The 15624-nt window shown below is 41.7% G+C and overlaps 4 protein-coding genes across 6 annotated transcripts; all 4 read left to right on the top strand.

The window, feature by feature from the left end:
• The first annotated feature begins 476 nt into the window (after positions 1-476).
• On the top strand, positions 477-3640 carry LOC117636698. The gene is made up of 5 exons (XM_034371337.1): positions 477-912; positions 1024-1137; positions 1261-1544; positions 2159-2652; positions 2805-3640. Exons 4-5 carry the CDS (start codon positions 2458-2460, stop codon positions 3456-3458), a joined length of 849 nt encoding a protein of 282 aa, XP_034227228.1. The 5' UTR covers positions 477-912; positions 1024-1137; positions 1261-1544; positions 2159-2457; the 3' UTR covers positions 3459-3640.
• A 422-nt stretch (positions 3641-4062) lies between these two features.
• LOC117636697 (programmed cell death 6-interacting protein-like) lies at positions 4063-12618 on the top strand. Of its 3 annotated transcripts, XR_004587103.1 has the most exons (7): positions 4063-4445; positions 4534-4837; positions 4965-5029; positions 5136-5216; positions 5323-5536; positions 6001-6681; positions 12603-12618. XR_004587103.1 is itself a non-coding variant. In XM_034371336.1 (6 exons), the coding sequence occupies exons 2-6, from the start codon at positions 4826-4828 to the stop codon at positions 6604-6606; spliced, it is 918 nt and encodes a 305-aa protein (XP_034227227.1). In that variant the 5' UTR covers positions 4063-4445; positions 4534-4825; the 3' UTR covers positions 6607-6876. The 3 variants fall into 3 exon arrangements, 2 of the variants coding, with proteins under 2 accessions (XP_034227227.1, XP_034227226.1); XM_034371336.1 differs by lacking the exon at positions 12603-12618 and having other exon boundaries at positions 5323-5522; positions 6047-6876; XM_034371335.1 differs by lacking the exon at positions 12603-12618 and having other exon boundaries at positions 6001-6876.
• Positions 8257-9272, top strand: LOC117636699. Its single transcript, XM_034371338.1, has one exon. It carries the CDS (start codon positions 8550-8552, stop codon positions 8988-8990), a length of 441 nt encoding a protein of 146 aa, XP_034227229.1. The 5' UTR covers positions 8257-8549; the 3' UTR covers positions 8991-9272.
• Positions 12470-14778, top strand: LOC117636696 (probable galacturonosyltransferase-like 7). Its single transcript, XM_034371334.1, has one exon. The coding sequence runs from the start codon at positions 13225-13227 to the stop codon at positions 14353-14355; it is 1131 nt and encodes a 376-aa protein (XP_034227225.1). The 5' UTR covers positions 12470-13224; the 3' UTR covers positions 14356-14778.
• The last annotated feature ends 846 nt before the right edge of the window (positions 14779-15624 follow it).

The following is a 15624-nucleotide window of genomic DNA, read 5'->3' as shown; positions in this document are numbered from 1 at the left end:
CATATGGACCAGAATCAATCTATGGGCTGGATTTTGTCTGTTATTGTAACTTTATCTCCCCAACCTCTTAGTCCATCTTGTTTGTATAATATTTCTTATTTCTTGTAATGTAATGACAAAATACCAGAGCTCATGGTTTCTGGATCTTTATCTGTAACTCGCCACTCATCACTAGCCCACAAACAACAGCCTTTCCTCCATCCACTTGGATAACTATTAACCAAACCATTACCCAAAGCCAAGGTGAAAATATGTGTGTAATTAAATTATGTTTCAATTTTCAATATCAAAGGAGACAGTGATTGGACTGGGATGGCCCAAACCTTCTTCCAAAACAACAGAAAATGAATGCAGCTCCTCTAAAGTAAAGGGACACAAAACGCCAAATATTTTTAAGAATATACAAACAGTGGTGGGGAAGTCTTGGGGCGTTTAAGTCATTTAAGAACATACCAGAGCTAGGGTTTTGTGTTGCCCCCACCTCCCACAAAACGTTTTCCAAATTTTGTCGTGGCTATAATATATATACATTTAGCAAATATATAATTCCGTCTATGCGCTTTTCTTGTCCCTGTTTTCCCCTGCGCGCCTCCCTCTTTTCGCCAACCATTATATTTCTCCCTCAGTCGCTGGTCGTAACGAATATGTTTGATCTCTACTAGTACTAGTACTAGTCGTAGCTAGCCAAGGATATGCTTCACGGGGTGGGGTTCATTTATTTAACATCCATGATCCATCCCTGTGTGAAGTGTGCTGCTGATCAGCGATCAGCCGCTAGCTAGATGTGTTGTTGGTGTGTTTGATCAAACCCACCACCCATTCTGATTTCTTTGGCCTTTTATTCTTCTCATGAACATGAAACAACTGAAATAAGAGCTCGCTGTGTCAAGTATCATGGATCAAAGACAGAAAGTAAGAGCCATCCATCTTCTGATGTTTTTTAGCATCCACTGAACTGATATCGATAGTTCGTTCATTAATGTGTAACTAGCTAGCTTAGCTAACCTTGATTTCTGAAAACAGGGATCAGAGGCAGAGCACATGAATCAGAGTAGCATTGCGCCGCCCAGCAAAAGCTGTACAGATTGCCACACAACAACAACACCATTATGGAGGGGAGGTCCAGCTGGGCCCAGGGTAAAATTTCATTTCGTGGATCAACTTATAATTCATATCCATTTTCCTTTTGTTGAATTTGGTTTGGTTCTTTCATTAATTGAAGGGCATATAATAATAATAATATATACATGATGTTTTCAGACTCTTTGCAATGCATGTGGGATTAAATACAGAAAGCGAAAGAGGGCTCTTGTTGGTTTAAACAAAGGAGCAACTGGAACAGAGAGGAGGAAACACAAGACTACTGGAGCCCCTTTGAAGCTGGGATTGAAGTCTATGGAAAGAGAAATGGTCGAAATGGTGTTCCACTTCCACAAGAGGAAGTTGAAAGAAGAAGAAGAAGCCGCTATACTGTTGATGGCCCTATCTTGTTCTAGTGGCACTGGCGGCGCCGTCTATGCTTAAAACTCTGTTTCCTCACTCCTGTATGTATCTAAATTCTAAATGATGCTTGTGCAGCGGCTGCCAATTCATTTGTATGAAATCTGCAACATTCATGCAAACGAAAAGCCTTCTTTTCTTTGCTTGATGGTTGTTTTATGTTTTTCAGCTTGATATATATATATATATATATATATATATATATATATATATTGGTGGTTGTTTAGAACTTGCTCGATGGTTGATATATGCTATCAAATAGTGATCATTAAGTTAAGGCATCATTGTGTTTTCTTAGTTGCAGGGGCATTTCTTCTCATTGGTATTGTTTTCTTTTTAACATAGTTTTTTCACGAACTTTGGAGAGATTTCAGAAGGGGATTAGTGAGTTAACTTATTATTACTAATAAACAAATTCATTTAATTGTTTTAAATTTTTTTTTTTTTTTTAAAAGTAAGAACAATGGACCTATTCAAAAATCAATCCTACCAGAGAATTCCATGGTAGTTGAGATAAGAACATAACGCATGCATATCCAAAGTCCAATTAAAACATGAAATGACTTGTTTCTACTTGCTTCTGGGTTCCTCTCCTCCACAATCTTCAATTATTTGTATTACAGACAAAAATAGTAGCAATAATCATCTTTGTTTACAGATGTTGTAAAGGAAAGAATCGGAAGGTGACACGCAAAGTACACCTAGACATTCTAAATCTAAACTGTTACCACGTCAGTGCATGTAGTTACACGTGTCTTCACAGTTGACCCTACAAACTCTTTCTACTCCTAGACATTCTAGGAGGTTCCCCTGCCTGCAGCTCTGTATTGTTCCAGGACTTTCCACAACTCCAACTGAGGAGGCCATCAATTTAAAGAAAGCAATACGAGCTAGGAAACAATTGGACTGAGGCATATCAGATCAGATCAGATCAGATAATTTATTATAGGGATCAAAATGCAATATTTACGAAAAACAGTGGCTGTTGCTGTAGCACCAAGGTCAAGGTCAAGGTCAGTTTGGGTGCTTGGCAATCAAGCTCAATCTCTACGACCAGGACATGCTTCGGCCATGTCTAGTCGCCCTGCTGACCCAGCCCTGCACGCTGGGGACTATGAAGCTGACCCTGTTGTCACCACCGGAGATCCTCAAGTAAGACATATATATCTGAGCTCCAATTGAGTTTTTTGGCTTCAATTAGGTAGGTGCACAATATTGTCTTTATGTGTATCCATTCAGCCAACTACGACCTAGCTATTGGCTATAATTAACTACAACATCAATTGATGAAAATCTATTTATAGGCTACAGAAAATGTTGCACAGGAAAAACCAGGCGTTGATGAGCAACAGAGGCAAGTAGACAAACCACCCAGCAGCTGGGGCAAAGGAAAAGGAACAGGAACAGGAACAGAACCGGTTTCACCTCCTAATAAACCCTCATATCCAAACGCCAGTTTCCCAAGGTTAGAGAAGACAGAAGTGACCCTGCAGCCGGATCCGTCGGACCACCCAATCAATTATACTGAGAAAAGGCGAGCTAGCCAATACTCCACAGCTGCCACTGGTTTATCATTAGAGAATTTCGATTTGGAAAAGGTGAGCTGTGTGGGGCTGGATGGTACACCCTGGCCAAGGGACAAGGAAAATGAGGAGCACAAGACGGATAGAGATAGGGAAGATGAACGAGAGTACTACAAGCATCACAAGGCTTCGCCGTTGTCGGAGATAGAGTTCGCAGATACCCGGAAGCCCATTACGCGTGTAATGTACGGCACGGCTGCCGTATCGGAGTATGCTGCAGGTAGAGATGTCATTGGATGGAGGCCGGAGCAGTTGGACACGGCTGAGGAGGCACTGCTTAGAGCTGCAAGGATATGGAAAGAGAATGCCATGCGTGGTGACCCTGATGCTCCTCACTCCAGAGTGCTCAGAGCTCTACGCGGGGAGTCATTCTGAGTCTGGACAGATGACTCATCTGTATATGTAATCTGATGCATGAATGGAATGTAATATGTAATGACATTTAATAATTGTATATGTATATATGTGTGTGTGTGCCAGCGTTTGTGAGAAGAACCTATCACGGAAAGTTAAAACATGGCAATGAGTGATGAATTGATGATGATATAGATCATAGATGTTGTGTGAGTATGCAGTCTCCCAAGGATTAAAATGCCAAATATCAAATGATACATATATATTTTATCTCAATTTCCCAGCTTGCAGGGTTTGAATTTTCAAAGAGACGAAATTCAGGGGAACACATGGACTTATTCAATAGAAAGAGCTCGATATCTATCATCCACTTTAAGAATGAATTGTTGGGAAGAAGAGCTAACCTTTACGTTGTTGATAAACGCTGAGAAAGAGAGCGTCGCTAAGAGCCCTAGCGTGATCCAGATGTATGTATTTGCAGAGATGCCAGACCCGCCCAAGAAAAAAAAAATAAAAAAAAATAACCCAACCGCCTAGACCCGCCTAGGCCCATTTTTGGAACTTTGATTGTTGGTCATTAAAGCGCAGTCGTTTGGGGCTTAACTCTTTGGGGCCATAACCTGAAATCACCAAAACGCCCTTACAGTTCTCCTTTCACTTCCACGAAATAAAAATCCCCGACCGTTCCCGTCCCGCCACATAACCGCACCACCGCCGAGCCTCGTCGGCTCATCACCTCACTCTAATTTAATCTCACCGGCAGAAAAATCACAGCTTCCGTGCTACTGTCATTTGTAGTTCCGATTGCACCATGGAGCGGAGAAAGCCACAGACGTGTCTGACATTTAGAACGAGGATGACCTCGACGAGTAGCCCGACGAGGTGATCGAATCAGCGCCACCTCTCAAAGTCGACGAAGAGAGAGAGCTCGGTAGCTCTGGCCTCAAGAAGAAGCTCCTCAAGCGCGGCCATGGCTACGAAACCCCGAGCTCGGTGACGAAACCACTGGTAAAGTGCCAGCTCATAATTTTTAATTATTAAATGCCTAAATTATATTATAATTTTGTAGACATTGAGTGTGAAAATTTGAATTTAGTACACTACGGTGGAACTCTGCTTGATGGGACGAAGTTCGAGTCGACCAGAGACTGAGACGAGCCTCTCACCATTAAGCTCGGTGAGGGTGGAGTGGTGAAGGGTTTGGACCATGGCGTGGTCTCTATGAAGAAGGGAGAGATTGTATTGTTCACATTGCCTGCTGAGCTGGGCTATGGTGTTGTTTGTGGGGGTGGCTCTGTTGTGCCGTCCAACGCTGTTGAGCAAAGATGGTGGGATTGTGAAGAAGATTATCGAGAAAGGAGAGGGGAACGTGCAGCCTGGTGATTTGGATGAAGTTCTTGGTACTCTGATGCCTCATTATCTAATCAATTTGAGTTCTTTATTGGTTATTATATTGTGTTAGCATGTAATCACAGTTCTGTCAACCTCAATTTTGATGTTTTTATTGGAACTTTGTTGTGAATGCAGTCAAGTATCGGGTGGCGTTGTTGCAGAGACACCAGAAGAAGGAATTTAATTCTACGTGAAAGATGGTATTTTCTTCTTCCTTTTTGGTTTTAATCTGATGTGATTTTAATGAGGAAAGGCAATTCCTTTTGTGATAATTGAATATTAACGGGGGGTTTGTGTGTGTTTCAGGCCATTTTTGTTCAGCATTGCCAAAAGCTATCAAGACAATGAAAAGGGGAGAGAAGGGCAGATTAATTATTCAACCTCAGTGTATTTCTTTGGATCCTTGTCATAATACTGCTATATATGTATGGCAAAAAGAAAAGAAAAAAAAAATTGAATCGTCTGACAATGAAAGTTGCATAAATAATTGTAGATGCACTTGGTGTGGAGGGGAGGGATGCAAACAATGGGTTTCATTCTGTTCTGTCCCTCCAAGTTCTGTGCTGAACATTGATCTGGAGTTGGCGTCTTTCAAGCTTGTTATTTATGTTACTGGTGATGCCAAGGTAATAAAGAAGGTCTTGAAAGAAAGGGAAGGTGCGTGGTTTGCTAATGAAAGTACAAGTGTTGCTGGTAAGTTAATTGAGGTGCGCATTATTTTACCAATATTATTACTAGAATCAGTTAGGAAGTACTTGGAGGTACCTGTGATATCATACCATTCTACTACTAGTTAACTTAAACATTTCTGTACATCTCCAACTCCAACTGCTCCTGCAGTTAATATATAGCTATAGGAAAATGCTAGGCTTGAAGATGGCAGTGTTTTTGAGAAAAAAGCGTACAAGATAATAAATTGGAATTGAGTAACACATACGTATGTAACAATTGTCCTTTTTATATTATTTATAATAAATTATTTTGAGGGGGGGAGGGTATGTATCGTAGAAGATAAAACACCGACAAAGGGTGCGGTCACCAATACACATGCATACTTGGCTCCCAGCTCTCTACCAAATCAACATTGTCTTCATATATACTCATGACATGAACCAGTCCTGATCAACATTAATATTGTCTCTCATATTATTACTATTGTATCAATTGACAGGAAGTCTTCTATCTCTTCTCTATGGCTAATTCAATTCCCCTTTCAGTGCGAATCACACTGACCATCACCACTACTCTCCTTGTCATGCTACTGCATGCATATGCTTCACCAGTTGTACTAGCAGCAGCAGTGTCCAAAGACGAAACAACCTGCACAATGTGTGATGAGTGTCACGACCCATGCGCTGTGCCATCGTCACCACCGCCACCATCACCCGTTATCAAAGAATGCCCACCACCTCCTGCACCGCCTTCTCCACCACCTCCTTCTCCACCACCGCCAGCTCTCCCTGAATGCCCACCACCACCACAACCACCCATACAAGTGCTTCCTCCTCCTTGTGACGTTTGCGGCGGAACCCCCTCCTCCTCTTCTCCTCCTCCTCCAGGGGCAGATGTGCCCTCATTATTGCCGGACCGGCCGCCGTTGCCACCCTATGTTCCAGGCAACCCAATGGCCCCACCCCTTTATCCTACAGATATTTTTAGTCCTCCACAACGCCCTTATCCTTCTAAATCGGTTCATTCGAGAATGCACTCCTCCTGCTCCACTCTTGCTTCCATATTTGTCTTGTTCACTTCAAGTTGCTTCTTCTTCTTCTTCTAGGTAAGTAGGTAACAAATAACCGTCGGCAAGTAGCTAGCTAGCTAGTTCAGTACTGATACTGCTCTCTCTCTCTCTCCCCTTAGCTAAGCTATTCTTTTCTTTTGTAATAAGGCCTTCTTCACTGAAGCGCGATTAGCTGTAGTGTGTAATATTAATGTGTTTCCCCCTCTTTAAACATATTATATAATTCATTCCTTTCTGATGTAACTTTTCATTTCATGATGCCCTTCATCGCGTTATTATATGAATAAATCAGTATTTAACGTTTTAGTTGTTGTAAGACTCTAACCTGGTAATTAATCAAAGTGTGAGTTCAAATTTTCGCAATTACATATTGTTTTCTATTTTCCATTCTTAATATGAATAGAAATTGATCTATATATAAATCCTATACCATAGATTATTAAGGAATTGATATCCTAATTGTATTATGTATATGCATATTCGATCGGCTGCTTTGGTCCCACTACCGCATGCGGTTACATTACAGCACATCGGTTTGGCACTTAGGTAGGTTCTGTGTGGTCACCCAAAATAGTGACTCAGAGTCAGAGACAGAGATGCATCCCTAACCCTAAGGTAAGGAACAAGTAAGGCCACAGACGGAGACTGGGCCCAGCCCAATTTAGGAAAATTATTTATTAGGTTGGGCTCCAACCTCCTATGTCTTGATATCTGCTCTTCCAGGTTTCTTGAAATTTTTCTTGTGAGATATGATAAGATAGCTTTTTGGGGGGTTCATTTTTTTACTGATAACAAAATTGATTTGGTTTGGATTTGGAGGTTCACTCATTGACGCGGTTAACTTATTCCCAACAAACAGCTCTATTTACCTAATTCACCTAATTTATTTACCTTAACAAGTTAATTTTGTGATTGAATAATGTAAGGTAAGGCATGCATGCTAATATGCTATGCTGATAGTTGGGTTGGGGGCCCATGTAGCGGCCAACTCTATTAATTATGTTTATGAGGTGGAAAAGCTACAGCAGGCTGTGTGACTTTGCATTGCACGAATTAATTAATGCGTGACAAATCTGTTGGAATTGAAAGAGATTGCTTATTCAATGAATGAAATAACTACAAAGTAAGTATGAATGAGGACGTTATTGTTTTTTTATTATTTTTAAATTAACTTTTTTCCTCGTATGAATGAGGAAGTAATTAGATTCCTCGTAGATTAGTCCTTTTTATATATAAGAGAGAGAGAGAGGTTTTGATTTTGTGAACTTGATTAGTAAAAGAAGACGAGGAAAGAAATGCACGTATTAAAAATCCAAAACCTGTCGTATTTTGAGTCTCAACTAAAGGCATGAATTACTTGTGAATGCCGAAACCAAAATCTATCGTATAGTCTCTTTCTTCTTCTGCACATATGCATGTTCATGTTCATGACGAAATGACCTCATTCATGTCGTATGGTCTATTTTTTCAATTTTAACTGCGCCCACCCCTAAGCGCTGTGCAATCTTAGTAATAATAATAACAGGGTTGAAAAATGATCCAACGGCAGGAAGTAAAAATAACAAGGTTGAAAAATGATCCAACGACGTGGAGCATCATATGCATGTAGCACGAGCCGTGCCCACCGACCCACATTCAATATGGAATAGGACAAGCTTGAAAAATGTAGGTAGCCCCTCTCATTTATGACCACTAGGTCACCACCTCTCTTATTATAATAATATTATTATTATGTTCACCATCATGTTCATATTATCATATACATTGAGAATTGAGAATTGAGAATTGAGAATTGAGAATTGAGATTGAGTGATGGATTATAAATTATTTTGATTATTATTATATAATAGCGTCACCCACCTCTCACTTTGCTCTCTCTCCCTCATATCATATCTACACTTTAAACTAATTTTAGATAGAGAGAGAGAAATTACAAAATTAAAGTGGACAGATAGAAGAAGCAGCGCGCGGCAAGAACAATGGAAGGTGTCTCTACAAGCATGTACAAAGGGTTGAGAGGCTACTGGCGGAGGAGAGGCTACGAGAAGCTAAGTGGGTCGGGTGGACTGACAGAGCTGCGTTCGGGCGGCAAAAGGCGTGCTCGGCGAATCCGAATCAAAATAAAAATGGGTCGGAAGCTGAAGCTGAGCTTCCTCAGAATCAGAAGAATGCCTTCGCCCAAGAAGTTGTTGGTTTGGCTCCGAGACGCCTATGTCAAACTGATGCTGGGATTCGCTAACTCGGGGATGTTTAGTACCGGCTACGGTGGGCCCATGTGCGACTACGGCACCGGTTCCTTCGGGAAGGGCCCACTTAAGGAGTATGATGAGAAGATGATTGTCGAGATCTACAAGTCCCTGATGCTGGCGCAAGGCCGCGACGCAGCCAAGTTTGGCTCAGAAATCGTTAGCCGACGGTGAATCCCGAAGATAATAATCACATCACACACGCACGCACGCACGCACGCACGCACGCAGAAAAAATGAAAGATAAAAATGCTGTGTTTTCCGTTGTAAGTTAAGATTTTAGTAATCTATTCTCTTGCTGTAATGGGGGGTAGATTGGCAATAAGGTGATAGAACGTGTCATCCTAACGAATTCGTTGCTGGAGCCTGGTGGCGGTGGTGATAGATTATTAATAATTATTATTATTATTTTGTTGATGAATGAAGCAAATAAATAAGCATCTTTCCAAGTAAAAAGTGCATGTGGCTCATCGTATCTTGTAGCTCATATCGAATCAATAAGTCTGGCAATTGCCATTTGATTAATGAAGGCCGGGGAACAACCGGCCGACAAGATTGTGAGTTGTGACTTATTAATTAAAGGCATGAAACACGAAAGAGTTCAGTGTTGTACACGTCAACGTTGATGTTCTTGTGGATGACCCCAACAAACAAAAACAAAAACAAAACGAAAACGATACCATTATTAATGTTGTATCACTCAAGTTTTGTTCCTTTTTATAAGATGAAGGAAGACGAAGAAGAAGAGATTATGTTTTTCTTTGCGAGGAAGGATCAAGTTAGCGATCTTCATCTCATCTTTAGTAACTTGTTGGGCGGATAACAATATCGATCCACGTCTTTTTATATGTGATTCAACTTCAACTGCATCATTCCATTACTTATAAAACTTATAATTCTAATAAATAAATAAAACAGTGGGTTTCCTTTATATGATCATTCCTTGGATTGGATTTCATATGAATCGTTGACTATCGCCAGTTGGCAGACACCACTCAATCCCGGCCTTCCTTTCAGTTTAATCATAATGCTATGTCTTGTTTGTGGGCTACTAGTCAACTTATTCGAGCTGAGCATTGGGTTTATTTATACCGGTCTGGGCTGGGCTATTCGCAGCAAAGCCTGGCCCCGTTCGAAATACATGCATATTGGGCTATGCCTACAACTGCATGGCTCAGCCAGCCACTTCAGGCCTAAACCGGGGATGTTTTTGTTGTTGTTGGGCTTTCTCGAATCGAAATGTTATTTTTGTTGGGATCGAATCGAATTGTTAAAATGCAACTTGTATATAAAACGCACAACTTGAATATTAATAATATTAATATTATTGATATTGCAGATTGCAGATTGCAGAGAGAGGCGTGGCCAGTGGCCAGTGGCCAGGCTGGCGTTAGAGAAGTGAAGCGTACGGACTGTAATGGTGTTGTGTCAACCGAGGCGAGGAACGCGCTTCACAAAGTATAATATAAAAGCATCGGCAGAGCATGACCGGTGACCACAAACACAAAACACAGCTGTGTTGCGTTGCGCGAGAGAGAGAGAGAGAGAGAGAGAGAGAGAGAGTACCGTACGCCTGCCTGCATCCGCTTCAACTCAACGGGACTTGACGACATCACAGGGATGGGGATCAATGATCGACTCCACGTGGTACCACGCCATTGGTTTGACCTCCCAGCTGGTCTACACCAACGCGCCTGGCCTGGAAAAGCCTGAGCTCTTCTGATGTTTTCTGCTTGAGCTAAAGATTTTCCCAAGGTCTTTGAATTTCGTGCAAATTTCCAATTGGGTCGACATACATACGTATATTATATTATATATACGTGCGATAAATGTGTGCAAGCAAAATGACAAATCAGCATAGCAGCATAGATTCTGCGGGGCCCCTCTACGAATTCGTGCAAACTACGTACAGAGACTTTTGCTGAATGATTCCTTGTGGTGTGGGCTCCCATTCTCTTCAAATTCAATTATGATGAGGACGGAGATCAAACGGCTTTTTTATTTTTTTCTTTGAGTGAGAGACTCTCTCATCTCATGTCATGGTGGTGATGTGGTGCTATTGTAGTGAACATAACATGCAACACAGGGGTAGTTATAAATTGAAGGAAAATGGCCAAACATCGTATTGTGATTCGTATCCAAGACCCACTATGTAAATGAAAACAACGGGACCTAAGATTTGAATGCCTACACACACGACACGATTTGTAGGAAATGTCTCGTTCAATTTCCAAAATTCACTTTGACAATAGTATCACAGTTTTATTTTTAAGTGTCTTCTAATATTGTAATTTTTTGTAATTTCAAAAAACAGATGTAAAGAACAAATATTATAATTTTTATAAATTTCAATAAAATCAACATGCATAGCGCGAAATATGACTTATAAACTTGGCGAAACGCTCAATAAGCATTAACTTAATGTACAAAGGAATTCCAAAAATAATGTGTAGGCACTTCTCTAAGAACGATTCCAGCGGCTCTGTGCAGAAGGGGGGCCTAAATTGTTGGTGGGCTCCACAAGCTTGGGCTGACCCTCAGGCAAAACCAGCCCTTGCTCTAGTATGGATTTGCTGATGTCAACAATGACGTCAGCAACTCAAAAAAAAAAAAAAACTTTCATAAATTTTAAAAAATAAATACTTAGTCATATTTTTCACTTTCCACACTAAAACTTCATACAAATTCATTTCCTCATATCTCATGTGAATAGTGATTGTCATGACAATTGGTGGAAACACCACAAGCCTTTTGCAAGGGCTGCCACTAGTAATAGCCTTACCTCCCATTATTCTTTGTCATGACAAATGAGTAGAAGTGCTCTAATATATCACACATAACATAAGTATATAATGTGTAATTATAGATGGAATGACTGCTATATCCAACATGCTCTCCTTTATTTCACTAAATAAAAAATAAACCAAGAAACACTACCTTTAGCCTAAACTGTTTATTTAAATAAATAATCAGGAATTGCCCTTTAACTATTTATATTTAAAGGGAATCAAATCTTTTATTGTATAATAAAACCAAACAAATGGACCCAAGCTATTCCGGTTTTTCTAGGATTTTCTTGAAGTTGAGTGAAAAATATCAAAATCACCGACTCAAAAATCTCATATAGACGCACATGTTACTTATCCTTTAACACATATGGCAATGATTGGTATGAGTGTCATGGTTACCCCTATATGCAACATATACTCTACCTCGTCGAATATATATCACCTTCCATGGTTTGGTATGGGTTTAACCAAAGTAAATAAATAATTGTCATACTAAATCGAACAAGTCCTAATTCCTAAATTAATCTCACGCTCCACCACACACTTACCTACCTGATAAAGTTTTTAAAATACCAAAGGGAAGCAGAAAAGTAAAAAATCAGATCACAAGAAGTCAAGAAAAGAGGATGCGTGACATGTACAACCGTCCGGATGTGGAGTGAAGAGGCTTTGCCCCGTGGCTCTGGTTGCAATCGTAATTTTGAAACAAGACAGGAGAACAGCTGGCCTCTTCCCCTCTTTCCTCCTACGAGGCTCTGCGATGTCATACATACATATGCATTGTATCTCTTATTTTTTAGTTTACTATTTCTAGATTTCCACCACTATCCAAACTCAGATTTATATTCCAGAAATTAAAACGTCACGTATTAGATTAAAATCTAAACCTTACACTTAAAAATAAATAAATTACAATTTATGTTTACCCGTGGATTTCTATGGTGGAAAAATGTAAAGCTGGAAAGGAAAAGAAAAGGTCTCACTTTCCCTTTCTCCACTCTCTCTCTCTCTCTTCTAGTTGTGCTGTGCCTGCGCTCCATCTTCTCCTTCACAGTTTCATCTTCTTTTAGTCCGATACTCCCAGGAAGAGCTTAATATTAGAGTGAGGCAAGAGAGACAGAAGAGGAGAAGAAGGGGAAGGGTAGAGCACACGGCGGCGCGCCTTTTATTGTTCGCTGTGTCTGGCCTGAGTTGTTCATGGATGGGGGTTCTTCCTCCTCCTTTTTCTCCCTGAAAATTCAAAAAGGTCGCTTCGCTTGGTTCCCACGGCAACAACCCCCACACTACACTTTGATAGAGAGGAAAGGATCGAGATTCCCTCCCACTCAAAGCATTCTTCTTAATCCCCTAATTTGCTTGCTTATATTCACTCTCTAAGTTTGCCGTGATTGCCACTTTTAAACGCCAATCGGTCTCTCTCTACAATTCTGGCGGACCTCAAAGGAACCTTAGCGTTCCTTTCGTCGATTGTAGCAGGAGATCATTTCAATTTCTTCGATTTCTCCCAGTTTAAGAGAAAGAGGAGGAGGAGAGGACCTTTCTTCAGCGGCGGCACCAGCACCAGCAGCAGCAGCAACAACAACATCAACAATAATACCAAGAAGAAGAAGAAGAATAAGATGCTGTGGATTATTAGATTCTCTGGCTTCTTCTCTGCTGCAATGCTCATGATCGTTCTCTCTCCGTCTCTCCAATCCTTCCCTCCCGCCGAAGCCATCCGATCCTCTCACCACCACCACCTCGACTACTCTTACCTCCGCCTTCCTCCTCCGGTTCTCCTCTCCGATTCCGGTTCGATGGTCGGAGCAGGAGGCCGCCTCAACTTCCGAAAGGCCTCCGCATTCCGCAATTCCAATGAATGTGCATCCCCAAGTCCCAAGACCCAAATCGGGGATGCGTGCGATCCCAATTTGGTACACGTGGCCATCACTCTGGACGTTGAGTATCTCCGTGGGTCAATCGCCGCCGTCCACTCTGTCCTGCAGCACTCGCTTTGCCCGGAGAGTGTCTTCTTCCACTTCCTCGTCTCGGAGACGAATCTGGAAGCCCTGGTCCAATCCACTTTCCCGCAGTTGAAGTTTAGGGTCTACTACTTCGACCCACGGATGGTACGGAGCCTGATCTCGACGTCGGTGAGGCAAGCGCTGGAGCAGCCGCTCAATTACGCCCGCAACTACTTGGCGGATCTGCTGGAGACCTGCGTCGAGCGGGTCATCTACTTGGACTCTGATCTCGTCGTCGTCGATGATATTTCCAGGCTCTGGACCACCAGCCTCGGTTCCAGAACCATCGGGGCGCCCGAGTACTGCCACGCCAACTTCACCAACTACTTCACCCCCGCTTTCTGGTCGGACAAGCGGCTTTCCGGCACTTTTGATGGCCGGAAACCCTGTTACTTTAACACTGGCGTCATGGTCATAGATCTGATAAAGTGGAGGCGGGGCAGGTACACCAAGCGGATCGAAAAGTGGATGGAGATCCAGAAGAACCGCCGGATCTACGAGCTCGGATCGCTGCCACCCTTTCTTTTGGTTTTCGCGGGACACGTGGCGCCCATCGAGCACAGGTGGAATCAACACGGCTTGGGAGGCGATAATGTGAAGGGCAGCTGCCGTGACCTCCATTCCGGTCCGGTTAGCCTCCTGCATTGGTCCGGCAGTGGCAAGCCCTGGCTCAGGCTGGACTCCAAGCGGCCCTGCCCGCTCGACGCCCTCTGGTCACCCTACGACTTGTACGGGCACACTAAATGAAATTGAAGCGCAAGGTCCAATTAATGGGTAGTCTAGTCGCCGGTAAATTCCCTCCAGGTCTTATTTTGTCACATCGTTTGCTATTATTTTTTTAATTTCCCGACTGAATTTGCCATTGTTTTTTTTTTTTTTTTTTTCCATTCATTTTTTAATTTCTCTTCATTGTTTTCGTTTTCTGTCAGTTGTCTTGGTCATCTTCATCCTTCTTCCTCACTTTAGTGTGACCTGTGACCTACTCAGATATTTTTTTTTTTTTTTTCCTGTTAAATTTTTGTTAATGATTAGGTGACCTGTCACTCTGCTGTTCAGGCAATTTGTACTCTATTCTTCTATTATTCGTGCCACTGAAAATAAAAGGAGAAAAACAAAGGGGATATTCAATTTGTTATTGTATAGATTTTGTTGAATAGTGTGTTTGTGAAATGCGTTTTTGTTAGGGCCAAACAGAACAGAATTAACTTCACGCACTAACTGTGTATGAGACAGAGAGACAGAGAGGGAGGGAATAGAATAGGAAGAAAAGCTAAGCAAGTTTAAAAGCCAAGATGACATTTGATTACATACATGTACTAATGGGGGGCAAATAATGGAAGGAAAGGAAGGGTTGGGTTGGGTGGCCTCCAAGCTCCAAATTCTTCAAGTAATTACATACTAGGTCGAAATCGAAATGGGCGATTTGCAGTTCTGGAGTAAATGAAGGTAGCTCAAATACGTTGGCAACTGGGGAACATAAGACATACATGTTTACGAGCGTCTCTAGGTTTGGGCATATGAATGGTGGCTAGCTGAGTAGCCGGTGCCTGTTTGTTTCTTGGGGGTTTCTTCACTTTATGGTAAGGTACTCTGTTTTGGTATCAATGGCCCTTTATAAAAGTGGCCTCTCCTTTAGTTTTAACCCAGATGAGGTAGATGACATAGTGTAGATAGATCACTGATTTCTTTTATTATTGAACTTTGTAGTTAAATTAGGGCAGCGCTGGAGTTGGAACAAGAATCTCATCTGTGACTGCGAATGAATGATGGTATTTGTGGGTTGTGATCTAAATCCTAATCCCTCATTCCATCTTTATCTGAACTGATGATGATGAGTGCTCCTGCTACTTATTAATCTCAATGATTAATCAACTGATCCCAAAAACTGGATGAAGATTATTAGTAATGATGGGGAAGGAAGGATTGGGAGTCACTGTTGCGTAGCGTAGCAGGTGTCCAAGCCATTGGATGGAGATTGCTTGGGACCGATTCCTTATGCCCCGCCATCGCACGTGT

This window comes from Prunus dulcis, chromosome 8, assembly GCF_902201215.1.
Source record: "Prunus dulcis chromosome 8, ALMONDv2, whole genome shotgun sequence".
Classification (NCBI taxonomy): domain Eukaryota; kingdom Viridiplantae; phylum Streptophyta; class Magnoliopsida; order Rosales; family Rosaceae; genus Prunus; species Prunus dulcis.
This window is presented reverse-complemented; position numbering and strand designations above follow the sequence as displayed.